The sequence below is a fragment of the Chiloscyllium plagiosum genome, chromosome 25 (assembly GCF_004010195.1).
Source record: "Chiloscyllium plagiosum isolate BGI_BamShark_2017 chromosome 25, ASM401019v2, whole genome shotgun sequence".
In the NCBI taxonomy this organism is placed as follows: Eukaryota; Metazoa; Chordata; class Chondrichthyes; order Orectolobiformes; family Hemiscylliidae; genus Chiloscyllium; species Chiloscyllium plagiosum.
In genome coordinates this window covers 16,121,089-16,135,411 of record NC_057734.1, presented here as the reverse complement: position 1 = coordinate 16,135,411, position 14,323 = coordinate 16,121,089, and the positions used below count along the sequence as shown (strand labels likewise).

At 39.5% G+C, this 14,323-nt stretch overlaps 1 protein-coding gene across 1 annotated transcript in view; it reads right to left on the bottom strand.

Annotated features, from left to right (window-relative positions):
• The window catches only part of LOC122562403, a 209,051-nt gene that overhangs the window by 28,528 nt on the left and 166,200 nt on the right, over positions 1-14,323 (bottom strand). The window contains exons 7-8 of the mRNA XM_043715261.1: positions 4,982-5,041; positions 843-908 (exon numbers count right to left, since the gene is read on the bottom strand). Of these exons, the coding sequence (XP_043571196.1) occupies positions 843-908; positions 4,982-5,041 (126 nt within the window). The remainder of the gene's footprint in view (positions 1-842; positions 909-4,981; positions 5,042-14,323) is intronic.

Below are 14,323 nucleotides of genomic sequence, written 5' to 3'. Positions count from 1 at the left end.
CTCTTATCCACCTGTCAAAAGTACTTTGCTTAACCTTTTCGAATTCAATATAGGTTTGCCTAGGATGCTTTCTTAAGTTCCAGAACCTTGTCTGTATACCTCAGGAACTAACTCATATGCAGCCAATATAATATCTTTCACTGCATTATAATCCTTAGAAACCTCCTCTGACAGTGAAACCTAAATTTCCTGTGCTTTACCTGCCAACTTACTATGCATAAGCAATATACACTCTTCTTTTGCTCAATTCATTTGTCAAGCCATTTTCTCAAATGACATGTAGAATACCTTTTTAAATCCTTTTCTTCAAACTTTGGCAGGGCCTGTGAAAACTTAAATATTTCCTTACCAGACCTCAGATTATTCCTCGGATTTCCCCCAACTGAGCCTGCATCAACATCTGACACCTCCAAATGCACCATTTTAAGCTTATGTTCATGTTCTCTTGTTTTATCTTTCTTTTGTATTTTTCATTCTAGTTTGACATTTACATTTCCATCATTTCCCTTTTATCTTCTCCTTCTGATCTCTTTGCCCTTCTCACTGTTATTATATATACTCCCCACTCTCTCCCTCAGACTCTTTCTCTCCCTCTGACTCTTTCTCTCTCTTTCTCTCTCTCTTTCTCTACCTTTCCCCTGTGTATATACTCCCCATACACTTTATATGACAAAGTGAAGATACTCTGTGGAGCATTCACCTGTAGCATACATATTACAAATCCAAGGTTCACCCATACAAAGGATATACAAGATCCTCCTTGAATATAATTAGGAAATAGAGCTATTGTTGAATACTGACATATATTTTAAAGCACTGACACAAATACTGAACTTACATACCTTTTGGTTTGTGACAAGGCTGAAGATTTGACTTTTCATTTATGTATTTGCAAGTATCTTCTGAACCTGAAATATATTTTAGAAATGGCAAATTGCCATTAAGTTAGGCAAACAAAGGCCATTTTTTTCTGCTTAGTTCTCAATCCATTTGTATCGATTAGCACAAACAATTGAATATACTTTCAACACAAGGGCATTTGTACTGTACTGGTAGTACCCCTACCTCTGGGCCAAGTGACCAGGCTCAAATCCAATTTGCTCCAATAACATCTCTGAACAGGTTGATTAGAAAAGCTCTCAACATGACATTGAGACACAGGTAGGAATGCAGATCTATTGTTCGTTTAGAATAACAACTTTAATGAAAAATCTACTGTAAAGTTACAAAATAATGTTTTCCAAACCTTTGCAGACAGACTGCATTACATCTGAAATTGAGTCTGAAATGGGCCGAGCACACACAGCATGTATCAAAGATTCCATTTCCTAATTAGATTAAAAGAGTCGAGCAGCGCTGTCCCTATCTCTAGGCCAGAAGGTCTGAGTTCAAATTGCACTCTTCCCTGTAAGTGCATCATAACATATCCAACAGCTTGATTAAAAATAGAGAGGCTAGAACTACACACGTTTCATAATGGTTATTCATCTGACTGGCTGCAGTAGGGTAGGAAGAATTAGAACTGGATCTTGATTTACGCAGCCATGATTCCCAAATTTTTTCACTCACCTCTAATTATGGTGATCATCTTTTAATACATCTTGTCTTTCTGTTACTGTTACACTCTGCACTGCCTACTGCCTATTACTTCCCTATCATACCATACAATTGGAATCTGCACACAACATTCACAATAGACTATCCTCACACACACAATCTTAAGATATCTCCTTATGCCACCATTCAATATTTTAACATTTTTGCAAAGAAGTTGACACACAATAAGCAGGAGAATGTGATGAAGCAGAGGTTGACACCCCCTCACCCGATAACTAAAACCGAAACACACAGAGAGGCTCGCCTCGCCTCATAATCTGCTAACAGAAGTGTGAAAAATGATATAACCTTTCTCTTACCCCTCAATCAGTTATAAAGGAATGGTTGAATGAAATGAAATCCCTTCACTCACTCTATAATCAACAAGTAACAATTTAATTATCTAACTTCAACAGTGAACAAATTAACAGAACCACTAACAAACTGAACAATTCCTCTCTGACTACACATTCTTGAATAAAAACAATATTCTAATGTTATGCTATTTCAATAAATACAAGTCCCACTTACATATACAAAAATTAAAAATTAGAATTGAGTCTCTCTAAATTACAGCCAAAATATGTCTTCCGGAATGCTCTACCCCCTCTCTGCTGGAACACCTTCTCCTTCAAGTTCTTGTATCAGGCATATCTTCTAAGAGTGTCACTGTACCTTTCATCAGATGTTAGTTACTTTGAGAGCTAAGAGAACTAATCTCTTCAGATAACAGCTTGCTCCTTGCTGATTTTCAAATGTCCTCTTCTTTTATCCGCTTGATGACCTATTAATTTCTTTATAATCGGATTGGTTTAAGGTTTAGTTGAACCTTAGTCTCCAAGTGCCTGGTTTAAATTACTTGGCTAAATTTAAAAATCTGTTATCTTTGTAAAAATGTGCTTTGCCTGCAAACAGTATAGCCTTTTGATACAAATGTTTCGATTTGAGCACCTGCCAACTGGCAAGCTGTGCCCACAAACACTCTTCTTTAAATCTCTAAGCATAGAAAAAAACATAATCTTTGATTAAAAGGACCATGCCATCTTCATGCCCTACCATTTTACAAACATGAAATTCTAACATCCTGCCTTTCAACCATAAATACTCAACCCAACTTCGCAACAATGAGGACCACAAATTAATCACACTTGAGACAAAGATATTTGTCATTGTGTACTGTGGGCATAGAAGCAAACAAGGCAGCAAAACAAAATCTCAGAGTTTCTTCATACCTCTCCCTGTTCTCACTGTGTTACGACATGGAGAACGACAGGTGAACCAAATCAGTCTTTCTACATCTATATTTGCAACACAGTAATATTAAAAACTCCAAAGACCCTCAAAATTGACACTGATGATTCCTAGCTAACATTTTGAATAACCAATCTGACAATTTGCAAATAATCAATTCTCAAAATCAGTTTGTATCTTAAACCAAAGACGTAGCAATTTATTAATAAAACAATAATTTTATTAAAATAAAACTAATTAACAAAGTAATCTATTTGGTCTATGTCTTAAGCCCAAAAACCATTGCTTTCAGCCCATTCACCCAGAAGACAGACAGACAAACAAACAGGTTAAGGGATAAATAAAAGAAAACAACAACACTGGCAAGTTTACTAAAATGGTTTTCATAATGCATTGTTCCACAAACATTGATGATTTCTTAGTTGATTTTTCAGAAAATGTCAATCAGGTTCATCTTTACAATTCCCCCAGGTAAAGATAATTCAACTTATAATATAATTTTCTACTCTATGGGAGGTCAGGCAAGGAGCTTTCAAATCTTCATGACATAGCATCAATAGCCAGACTCCATTTTGCTTAACAAACATTTAAAAACCCAATTCAAACTCTGACCACTCTCCAACAGACCGATCATCTCTTCTATGAGTTACCATTCAACAGCTGCCATTTTTCACTCACCTGATGATGTCTGTTCATACTGGAAACAACGAACAGCTACTGACCATTTAATAGCCTAATTCTGCTATCTATTTAAACATAATGCTCTTCCTCAATCACTTTTTATTCATTCACTGGATGAGGGCATCACTGCTTAGGTCAGCATTTATTGCCCCTCCCTAATTGCCGGCAGTTAAGAGTCAACCACATTGCGGTGGGTTTGGGATCACATGTAGTCCAGAGCAGGTAAGGATGGCTGTTTCCTTCTCTAAAGAGCATTAGTGAACCAATTTGGTTTTTGCCCACTAATAAGTAATGGATCCTGGTCATCATCAGACTCTCATTTGTAAATTTTCACTGAATTTAAATTCCATCATCTGCTATGGCTAGCTTTGAAGCCCAATTCCCAGATCATTACCTAGGTCTCTGGATGAATAGTCAGGGATAATACCACAAAGCTATCACTGATTATAGAGTATTTATAGAACTTTATGATCAGGAACCAGCATGCAATTAGTTTCCAGTCCTGGCCTTATGAATAAACAAAACCTTGTTTGGTCTGGTTTCCTTTTAACATAAGCTGTTACCTGCGATCCAAAACTCATCTTTAGCATACAGTTCCCAGTTCTAAACTGTGAGAGGTAATTTCGGTTTAAACTTTTAAGATGTGCCTGGACCACAGACTGATCTATAATAAAAGACAAAACTTTTGTTTCTTTTCTAACAACCATTTTATATACTCAAAAGTAGAATAGTTTAAATTGTGCAGAATGCTGACAATTTGTGAATAGAGTAAAAACAAGCAGGCTCTTGATTGATGAAGCCACTAACACAGGCAGGGAAGGATGAGTCCTTGACTGATAAGACTCCAGGATGGGGGAACGACTTGAGACATCTGTTTCAGATTAAAGCCTTTGACTGATAAGACTACAGGGTGAGAAAAACAACAAACTTTGGAGACTCTGGAGCCTTTTGTTGCAGACTTTGTGATAAAAATAATGATGTTTTTAAGAATGTGAACCTCATGGCTTGTTGGAGCCAAGGAGAGGAGGGACTTGTGCTGTATATAATGGGAGACTTTGTAAGCCTCAGCGCGCTTTTTCTCAGAAGAGTGCCCAACTCTGCAGACTTGCTAATAAAACTTTGTTTTCCTGAATTTGTCTAGAGCGATTATTGAGAAGCGATTTTCGTTTCTAACATAAACCAAAATTGATAAAAGGATAAAATAAAAATAATGAAAAATCAGTGAGGATTCTAACAACTGCCATATCTACCTAAAGACTTTGCATGACAGAGGGAAATTGCTTTGAGCTCTAATCATTTGCAGAATAGATACTGCTGCTGTCTCAATATCCATTAACATGTGCATGTGAAGTACATAGTGTGGTGTTTCCTTGAACGTAATTACAAAGACAATATTTCTACTTCCTAGTCAATTTGACTAACATAGTGTAAATCACTGTCAAATACAGAATACCTTTTCTGCTGTGACAAGGCGAAAGTTTGAATTTTCCACTTTTGCAACTATCTTCTGGCTCTGTAATATGTTTCAGAAGTATAGGAATTAGTATCATGTGAGGTATATAAAGGTAGTTTATTCTGTTCATTTTTGTTCAATTTCTCAATTCACTTCAGTCACAATAATTTTAATGATTTACTTGCATGGATGTATCAGTCTTAAAATTATGGGATAGATTTTTAACTTGTCATTCAGGCATAAAATAAGTCATTCAGGCACCTTACATATTATTAATAACTTCACATTTTTGATACACTTTGAATTTAAAATAAATTTGAAAATATTTTATAATTTTATAAAGAAATTACACTCTTCGTTCAAGTAATTGGTTTGCAACTAAATTTGCATATAAAGCAAGCTGTTGCATACCACACTCATGCATTCATACAAATGGGGCGGCACGGTGGTGCAGTGGTTAGCACTGCTGCCTCACAGTGCCAGGGACCCGGGTTCAATTCCCGCCTCAGGTGACTGTGTGGAGTTTGCACATTCTCCCCATGTCTACATGGGTTTTCTCCAGGTGCTCCGGTTTCCTCCCACAGTCCAAAGATGTGCAGGTCAAGTGAATTGGCCATGCTAAATTGCCCGTAGTGTTAGTGTAGGGGTATGGGTGGGGTGCGGATTGGTGTGGACTTGTTGGGCCGAAGGGCCTGTTTCCACACTGTAATTAATCTAAAAAAAAATACAAATACAAACATTTTCCCATATTAGTTTCCCCTTCCTAATTAAACTAGAAGAGGCCAACTGCCTGAATAGCCCCAGTGCAACTTGAAGCAGTCAGCACTACTTCAAGGGATGCTACATCCTGGATATATTAATAAAATTCTATTTTAATAATCTAAAAGAACTGGTAAATCAATGGACTCAAATTTTCCATTGCCATGCTGGAGGATCTTGTAGAGGAGAATGGGAAGCAAACTGAGGCACTGATCCCAATGGAAGCAGTGGTATCTTCCTGGGTGGTGGCTACTTCTCTATTGCCAATATGAAGAGATAAAAAAGTATGTCAATGGCAGAAATCTTACACTAATGACTGGCTGTAATGAACTTAATTACCTGTTCAGTGCTGTTAAACTAAGATCTCTAATTCATTTACTCGTGTAGTCCTGCACCAACTGTTACTGCTCACTCTCAATGCATCTCATCCCTGCTTCCCTTCACTGTCCTCAAATCATTGCACAGCACCACTCCCTTATCACACTCCATACCATTTCCTGTTCTCACCACATCACAACAACTCATAATTATATTGGCCATTAATATAAACAAATGTCTCTGGATGCTTCACAACAGCATAATAAAATACGATTTAAGACTGAACCACAAAGGTGGTACTAAGATAAAAAGTCAAATGTCTGAGCAAGGAGACAAGTGTATAAGCAGCATCTTAAAAAGAAGAGAGTTAGAGAACTGCAGATGTTCAGTGAGTGTGCTTCACTGCTACTTTCTTCACCTCCCATACCTCTGCAACCTGACATACAATATTTACATTATTCTGAACTCTCATGTGCATTCTCAAAATATCTCGCTAAGCCACCACTAATACTTCTTTCTTGCTGGTCAAAAAAGACAGAATTTGTTTCAACAGGTGACAATGAGAAAAGGCTGGAATTATATCCCGATTTGAGAAGTAAATACTTAGTACTGTGTACAGGAGCAACGCCATGAGCCTGGGCAATTCTAGGTTCGTAGGATATGTCCTACTGATTTTGGTCACAGGTCATCATCTTTTCTCCTGTCTAAATGGATTTCAGTAAGGCATTCAACAAAGTTCCTTAAGGTAGACTGGTTAGCAAGGTTAGATCACATGGAATATAGGGAGAACTAGCCATTTGGATACAGAATTGGCTATAGAAGACAGGGAGTGGTGGTGGAGGGTTGTTTTTCAGACTGGAGGCCTATGACCAGTGATGTACCACAATGATCGATGCTGGGTCCACTGTTTTTCAACATTTATATAAATTATTTGGATGCAAACGTAGGGGGTATAGTTAGTAAGTTTGCAGATGACACCAAAATTGGAGGTGTAGTGGACAACAAAGAAGATTACCTCAGAGTACAGTGGGATCTTGATCAGATAGGTTAATTGGCCGAGGAGTGGCAAATCGAGTATAGTTTAGATGAATGTGAGATGCTGCGCTTTGGAAAAGCACATTAAGGCAGCAATTATACACTTAATGGTAAGGTCCTGGGGAATATTGCTAAACAAAAAGACCTTGGAGTTCAGGTTCATAGTTCCTTATAAGTGGAGATGCAGGTAGATAGGAGAGTGAAGAATAATTTCGTAAGCTTTCCTTTATTGGTTAGAGCATTGAGTATAGGAGTTGGGTGGTCATGTTACAGTTGTACAGGACATTGATTAGATTAGATTACTTACAGTGTGGAAACAGGCCCTTCGGCCCAGCAAGTCCACACCGACCCACCGAAGCGCAACCCACCCAGACCCAGTCCCCTACGCCTAACACTACGGACAATTTAGCATGGCCAATTCACCTAACCTGCACATTTTTGTACTGTGGGAGGAAACCGGAGCACCCGGAGGAAACCCGGGCAGACACGGGGAGAATGTGCAAACTCCACATAGTCAGTCGCCTGAGGTGGGAATTGAACCCGGGTCTCTGGCGCTGTGAAGCAACAGTGCTAGGCGCTGTGAGGCAACAGTGCTAACCACTGTGCCACCGTGCCACTCACAATGGTTTGGCTACCTTTGGAATACTGTGCACATTCTGGTCTCCTAGCTACACGAAAGATATTGTGAAACTTGAAAGAGTTCAGAAAAGATTTACAAGGAGGTTGCCAGGGTTGGAGCATTTGAGCTAAAGACAGAGGTTGAAGGGTTCAGAAAAGATTTACAAGGATGTTGCAAGGGTTGGAGCGTTTCAGCTAAAGACAGAGGCTGAATAGGCTGAGTCTATTTCCCCTGGAGTGTCGGAGGCTGAGGGGTGACCTCGTAGAGGTTTATAAAATCATGAGGGATGTGGAGAAGGTAAATAGACAAGATCTTTTCCCTGGGGGAGTCTAAAACTAGAGGGATTAGATTTGAGGTGAGAGGGGAAAGACTTAAGAAGGACCTAATGAGCAACTTTTCATGCAGAAGGTGGTATGTGTATAGAATGAGCTGCCAGAGGAAGTGATGTAGGCTGGTATAATTACAACATTCCAAAAGCATCTGGATGGGTATATGAATAGGAAGGGTTTAGAGGGATATGGGCCAAGTGTTGGCAAATGGGACTAGATTAGATTTGGATATCTGGTTGACATGGACAGGTTGGGTCGAAGAGAATGTTTCCATAATGTACTAACTCTATGATTCTATAATCTGTTGGCAGCCTGCCGAACGATACTTCAAAACTGGGATGGATGTTAAAGTTGTTGTTTGATTGGATGTTGAGGTTTTCTCACTACCTGGCAGGAGTGACGTTTTACAGAAATGCACTACATTCTCATGATGTCTTGGCCAAGTAAAATGCCTGATAATTGATGCTTGAATATTCTATATTTCTACATGTCCTTCAGTAGGAATTTCATGTCTACTTGAAATATCTCCTTACAATATCCGGGCTATAACACCATTTGATGAAAATCTGTCCATTCCTTATCTGTAGGTCTATGAGGGTGTCTCAACTTCCTCAACCGAAATCAATTTTCAATACAATGACACTCAGAAATCCTGCAGCCTCAGCTAGTGTGAGCTGACTGTCTAACTTGCTTAACTCAAAATTTGGTGTATGAGCCTGAATTGACAGAGCCATATTAAACATTGCTTTTGAATCATCCCCAACATTAAAGAATGTTCTGGTTACTCAAATAGCTGTTTGTGATATCACCCTGACCTCTGGTTATGGACAATGTTTAGTCATTGCTCTGGTGACCACGTGTGATGGTAAGTAGCTGGAACTTGTTTCTGCAACTGTTCTATATCTTTAATTCCATTCAGACTGTCTGCAATTATAGGCAAAGCTACATCTTTCACTCCAGCCAAATCATTTCCTCGGAGTAAGCCAACTCCATCCACTCGTATCTGAAGAGGGGGTCTTGGGGCATTCCCAGCTTTCCTTTTTTTACTTTGGATACTTCCATTCCTTTCATTATCCCACTGTATATCCTTCTTGGGTTTATAAGGCAGGTGAGAAATGATTTTATTATTTTGATCAGCTCATAATCATCAGCCATTTCTGCTGCCTCATAGAGTCATAGAGATGTACAGTACGGAAACAGACCCTTTCATCCAACTCATCCATGCCGACCAGATATCCTAACTTAATTTAGTCCCATTTGCCAGCACTTGGCCCATATCCCTCCAAACCCTTCCTATTCATGTACCCACCTGTTTAACATTTCACACTCTCTAGTTTACAAGATGGATTTTAAGTACAAAAGGTAGCGAGTTTTCACATTCTTAAAGAGAATAATTTATTTGAGAGCTTCATACTCCTAACACCATAAACCACATTTCAAAATTACTTTAGTCTTTCAAATTAGTATTGGTTTTCCCAGGGTGTTTCCTTAAGTTTCAATACCTTTATCAAGAAGTAACTTAGCACACAGAATTGCCTTTATTATTGCATCATAATACATAGAAACCGCCTCTGACGGTCTACCTGTCAATTTGTTCTGCATAAAAATCATTAGCTACCTCAATTCATTTTAAATTTTTTTCTTAAAATTTTTAAGGTTTGTAGAAATTTAAACATTTCCTTATTAAACTTTAAATTATGACTAGGTCTCTCCTTATTCAGCATTCAAAACTTATGTTTTTAACTGCTTCATTATGTGCCAGTATTCACAAACTCTCTCCTCTTTTTCACTTTTTCTCTTTGTTGAATCTCTAGTTGTAGTCTTTTAAATTCTTATTCTGTTTCTTTTGCTTCAAGTTCAATTCTGACACATTCTTTCTTGTTTTCACTTTTAAAGTTTCTTTAATTAAATTCTTGTAAACTTAAAACACTCATTACTTGGTGTACTTAGTTGCCTTTGCATTTCTACAAGTCTCAAAATGTATACCACTTGAATTTTGCAAATTGCAGAACTTCTCTTTATATTTCAGCTGTAAAACAGTGTCCACTTCCATTCCGGTTTAGAACATAGAACATCGAACATAGAACAGTACAGGCCCTGAAGTCCACGATGTTGTGCTGAGTATTTATTTTAATCTAAGATCAACCTCACCTACACACCCCTTGTCCAGCGGTTGCTTAAATGTTCCTAATGTCTCTGACTCTACTACCAGTGCTGGCAGTGCATTCCACGCACCCACCACTCTCTGCGTAAAGAACCTACATCTGACATCTTCCCTATACCTTCTTCCAATCACTTTAAAATTATGATCCCTCGTGACAGCCATTTCTGCCCGAGGGAAACGTCTCTGGCTATCTACTCTACCTGTGCTTCTCATTTCTATCAAGTCACCTCTTTGCCTTCTTCTCTCTAGTGTGAAAAGCCATAGCTCAGTCAACCTCTCTTCATTAGGCATGCCCTCCAATCCAGGCAGCATCCTGGTAAATCTACTCTGCACCCTCTCTAAAGCATTTACATTCTTCCTATAATGAGATTACCAGAACTGGACACAATATTCCAAGTGTGGTCTAACCAGGGTTTTATAGGGCTGCAGCAAAACCTCACAGCTCTTAAACTCAATCCCTCTGTTAATGAAAGCCAAAACACCATACGCCTAACAACTTGGGTGGCAACTTTGAGGGATCTATGAACATGGACCCCAAGAGCCCACTGTTCCTCCACACTGCCAAGAATTCTGTCTTCAATCCTGTATGCAGCATTCAAATTTGACCTTTCAAAATGAATCACTTCACAGTTATCCAGGTTGCACTCCATCTGCCACTTCTCAGCCCAGCTCTGCATCCTGTCAATGTCTTGTTGTAGCCTGCAACAGCCTTCGACACTATCTACAACACCACCAACCTTTGTGTCATCTGCAAACTTACTTGGTCACTGACCTTCAGGCAGAATACTTTCCATCCATTACCACTCGCAGTCTTCTTTCAGCCAGCCAATTCTGTATCCAGACAGCTAAACTTCCCTGTATCGCATACTTCCTAACTTTCTGAATGAGCCTACTGAAATGCCTTACTGAAATCCATATACACCACCTTCGTCAACTTGTTTTGTCACATTCTCAAAGGCTTATAAGGCATGACCTGCCCCTCACAAAGCCATGCTGACTATCTTTAATCAAACTATGTTTTTCCAAATAGTCATAAATCCTATCTCTCAGAATCCTTTCCAGTACCTTGCTTACCACAGACGTAAGACTGACTGGACTGTAATTCCCAGGGATTTCCCTATTCCCTTTCTTGAACAGAGGAACGACGACATGAATTAGGCCACTGCTGGAATATTGCATGCAATTCTGGTCTCCTTCCTATCGGAAAGATGTTGTGAAACTTGAAAGGTTTCAGAAAGGATTTACAAGGATGTTGCCAGGGTTGGAGATTGAATAGGCTAGGGCTGATTCCCCTGGAGCGTTGGAGGCTGAAGGGTGACCTTATAAAGGTTTATAAAATTATGAGGGGCATGGATAGGATAAATAGACAAAGTCCTTTTGCTGGGGTGGGGGAATTCAGAACTAGAGAGCATAGGTTTACAGTGAGAGGGGAAAGATATAAAAGAGACCTAAGGGGCAACATTTTCATGCAGAGGGTGATAAGTGTATGGAATGGGCTGCCAGAGGAAGTGGTGGAGATTAGTACAATTGCAACATTTAAAAGACATCTGGATGGGTATATGAATAGGAAGGATTTGGAGGGATATGGACCAGGCACTGGCAGGTGGGACTAGATTGGTTTGGGATATCTGGTCAGCATGGAAAAGCTGGACTGAAGGGTCTGTTTCTGTGGTGTACATCTCTATCACTCTATTTTCTTCCCTCCAAACAGCCGGTACTACTCCCATGGAGAGTGAGGATGCAAAGATCATCGCCAGAGGTGCAGCAATCTCATTCATCACTTCCTGCAGTAACCTTGGAGATATTTGATCAGGCCCTGGAGATTTATTTATCTTAATGCTTCCCAGAATTTCCAGCACATTCACTTTCTTAACATCAATCTGTTAAAGCCTATAAACCTCGCCCAGTGTTCTCACTCTCAACAAGGTCCATCTCTCTAATGAGCTCTGAAGGAAAAAGCTCATTTAGGGCCTACCGTACCTCTTGAGACTCCAGGCACATGTTCCCTCCACTAACCCTATTCGGCCCTACCCTCTCTCTGATCATTCTATTATTCTTCATGTACATATAGAATGCCTTTGGGTTTTCCCTAATCCTTCCCGCCAAGGCTTTTTTATGCGCCATCCTAGCTCTCCTCAGTCCATTTTTGAGTTTTCTCCTAGCTACCCTGTAATCCTCTAAAGCTGTGTCAGAACCTTGCTTCCTCAACCTTAAGTAAGCTTCCTTATTCCTATCGACGAGGAGTTCCTCTTCTCTTGTCGTCCAAGGCTCCTTCACCTTGCTATTCCTTTCCTCTCTCAGTGAAATAAAGTTATCCAACATAGTTATCCAACATAAGTTATCCAATAGGTGCTCCTTAAACAGCCTCCACATTTCAGTTGTGCATTTCCCGTAGAACAATTGTTCCAATTTATACTCCACAGCTCCTTTCTAATAACAGTATAATTTCATCTCCCCCAGTTAAATACCTTCCTATGTTGTCTGTTTGTATCCCTCTCCATGGCTATGGTAAAGGTGAGGCAGTTGTGGTCACTGTCACCGAAATGCTCTCCAACCGAGAGATCTGACACCTGGCCTGGCTCGTTGCTAGGCACCAACTCCAATATGGCCCCTAATCGACCTATCTACATATTCAGTCAGGAATCCCTCCTGGACACACTTGACAAAATCAGCTCCATCCAGACCATTTGCACTAAGGAGATACCAATCAATATTAGAGAAGTTGAAGTCACCCATAACAACAACTGTTACATCTGCACATTTCCAAGATCTGCAGTCCAACCTGTTCTTCCATCTCTCTGTTGCTATTGGAAGGTCTATAGAAAACTCCGAAAACAGTGTCTGCTCCTTCCCTGTTATTGACTTCCACCCATATTGACTCAGTAGACAAACCCTCCTCAACAACCTTCTTTTCTGCAGCTGTGATGCACTCTCTAATTAACAACGCTACTAACCCTTCTCTTTTACCATCTCTCTGTTCTTTTTAAAAGATCTAAACCATGGACCATCCAGCAACCATTCCTGCCCCTGTGAAATCTATGTCTCCATTATGGCCACACCATTGTTCCAAGTACTGATCCATGCTCTAAGTTCATCACTGTTATTCCTGCAATGAAACAGACACACTTTAACCCATCCCTTTGCCCTTCCTGACAGATTCTCTGCATTCTACTTATGCCCATTCAACAACTACCCTCTCCTCTGATCTGTAGCTCTGGTTCCTATCCACCTGCCAAACTAGTTTATACCCACCTGAAGTGCTCTAGCAAATCTTTTGCCGAGGACATTGGTGCAACCCATCCTTCATGTACAGGTCCCACTTTCCCCAATAATCTACATATCTGAAGCGTTCTCTCCTGCACCAGTCCTGTAGCCACGCATCTAGCTGCACTCGTTCCCTGCTCCTCGCTTTATTGGCCTAGCAAGAAAAATATGTGGCTCCTTTATCAATCTATCTTTCAATTAATTAAAATCAGAAATGTGATAATGAATATTCAAAAATGTATTTCAAGAGGGAACATCTTGTTCAGCCAATCTTACTTATGCAGAAGACATAACTTTATCTGGAATTTCAAAAGCCCTTTGATAGGGGGCCCCACAAATCAATAATGGATAAATCAGAACTGTGGAGTCGGGCAGAAGTGGAAGATTCAAATGCTAGCTGTCAGAAAGTACAAAGTAGAAGTAAAGGGTAATTATTCAACTATGAAGTTGGAAGTGATGTTCTACAAGAATATGTGCTGGAGCCTTTGTTGTAAGGGATCTCAAAATACATTATCACTAAAAGTTGTACTGCAAGTTAACAATCCATTAAAAGCAAAACAAGCAGTAGGCTTTGTTTCCTAGAGAAGTAGACCACGTGTGCAGTTCTGTTTACAGTTTTACTGAAAGAACATTGAGGCCTGGGAGGAGTTGCAGAGAACATTATAAAGGTGATGCCAGAAATTAATAGATAAATATATCAGGAAAGGATCACAGATTGGATCTCATTTTAAAAAAAAGAAGATTGAGGGGTTACCTGACTGAGGTATTTAACTTGTGATAGCTTTGAATGAGCAGACACAGAAAATGTTTCTTCTTATAGAGAATGTTTTCGTGTTTTGGGGAACAGAATAACA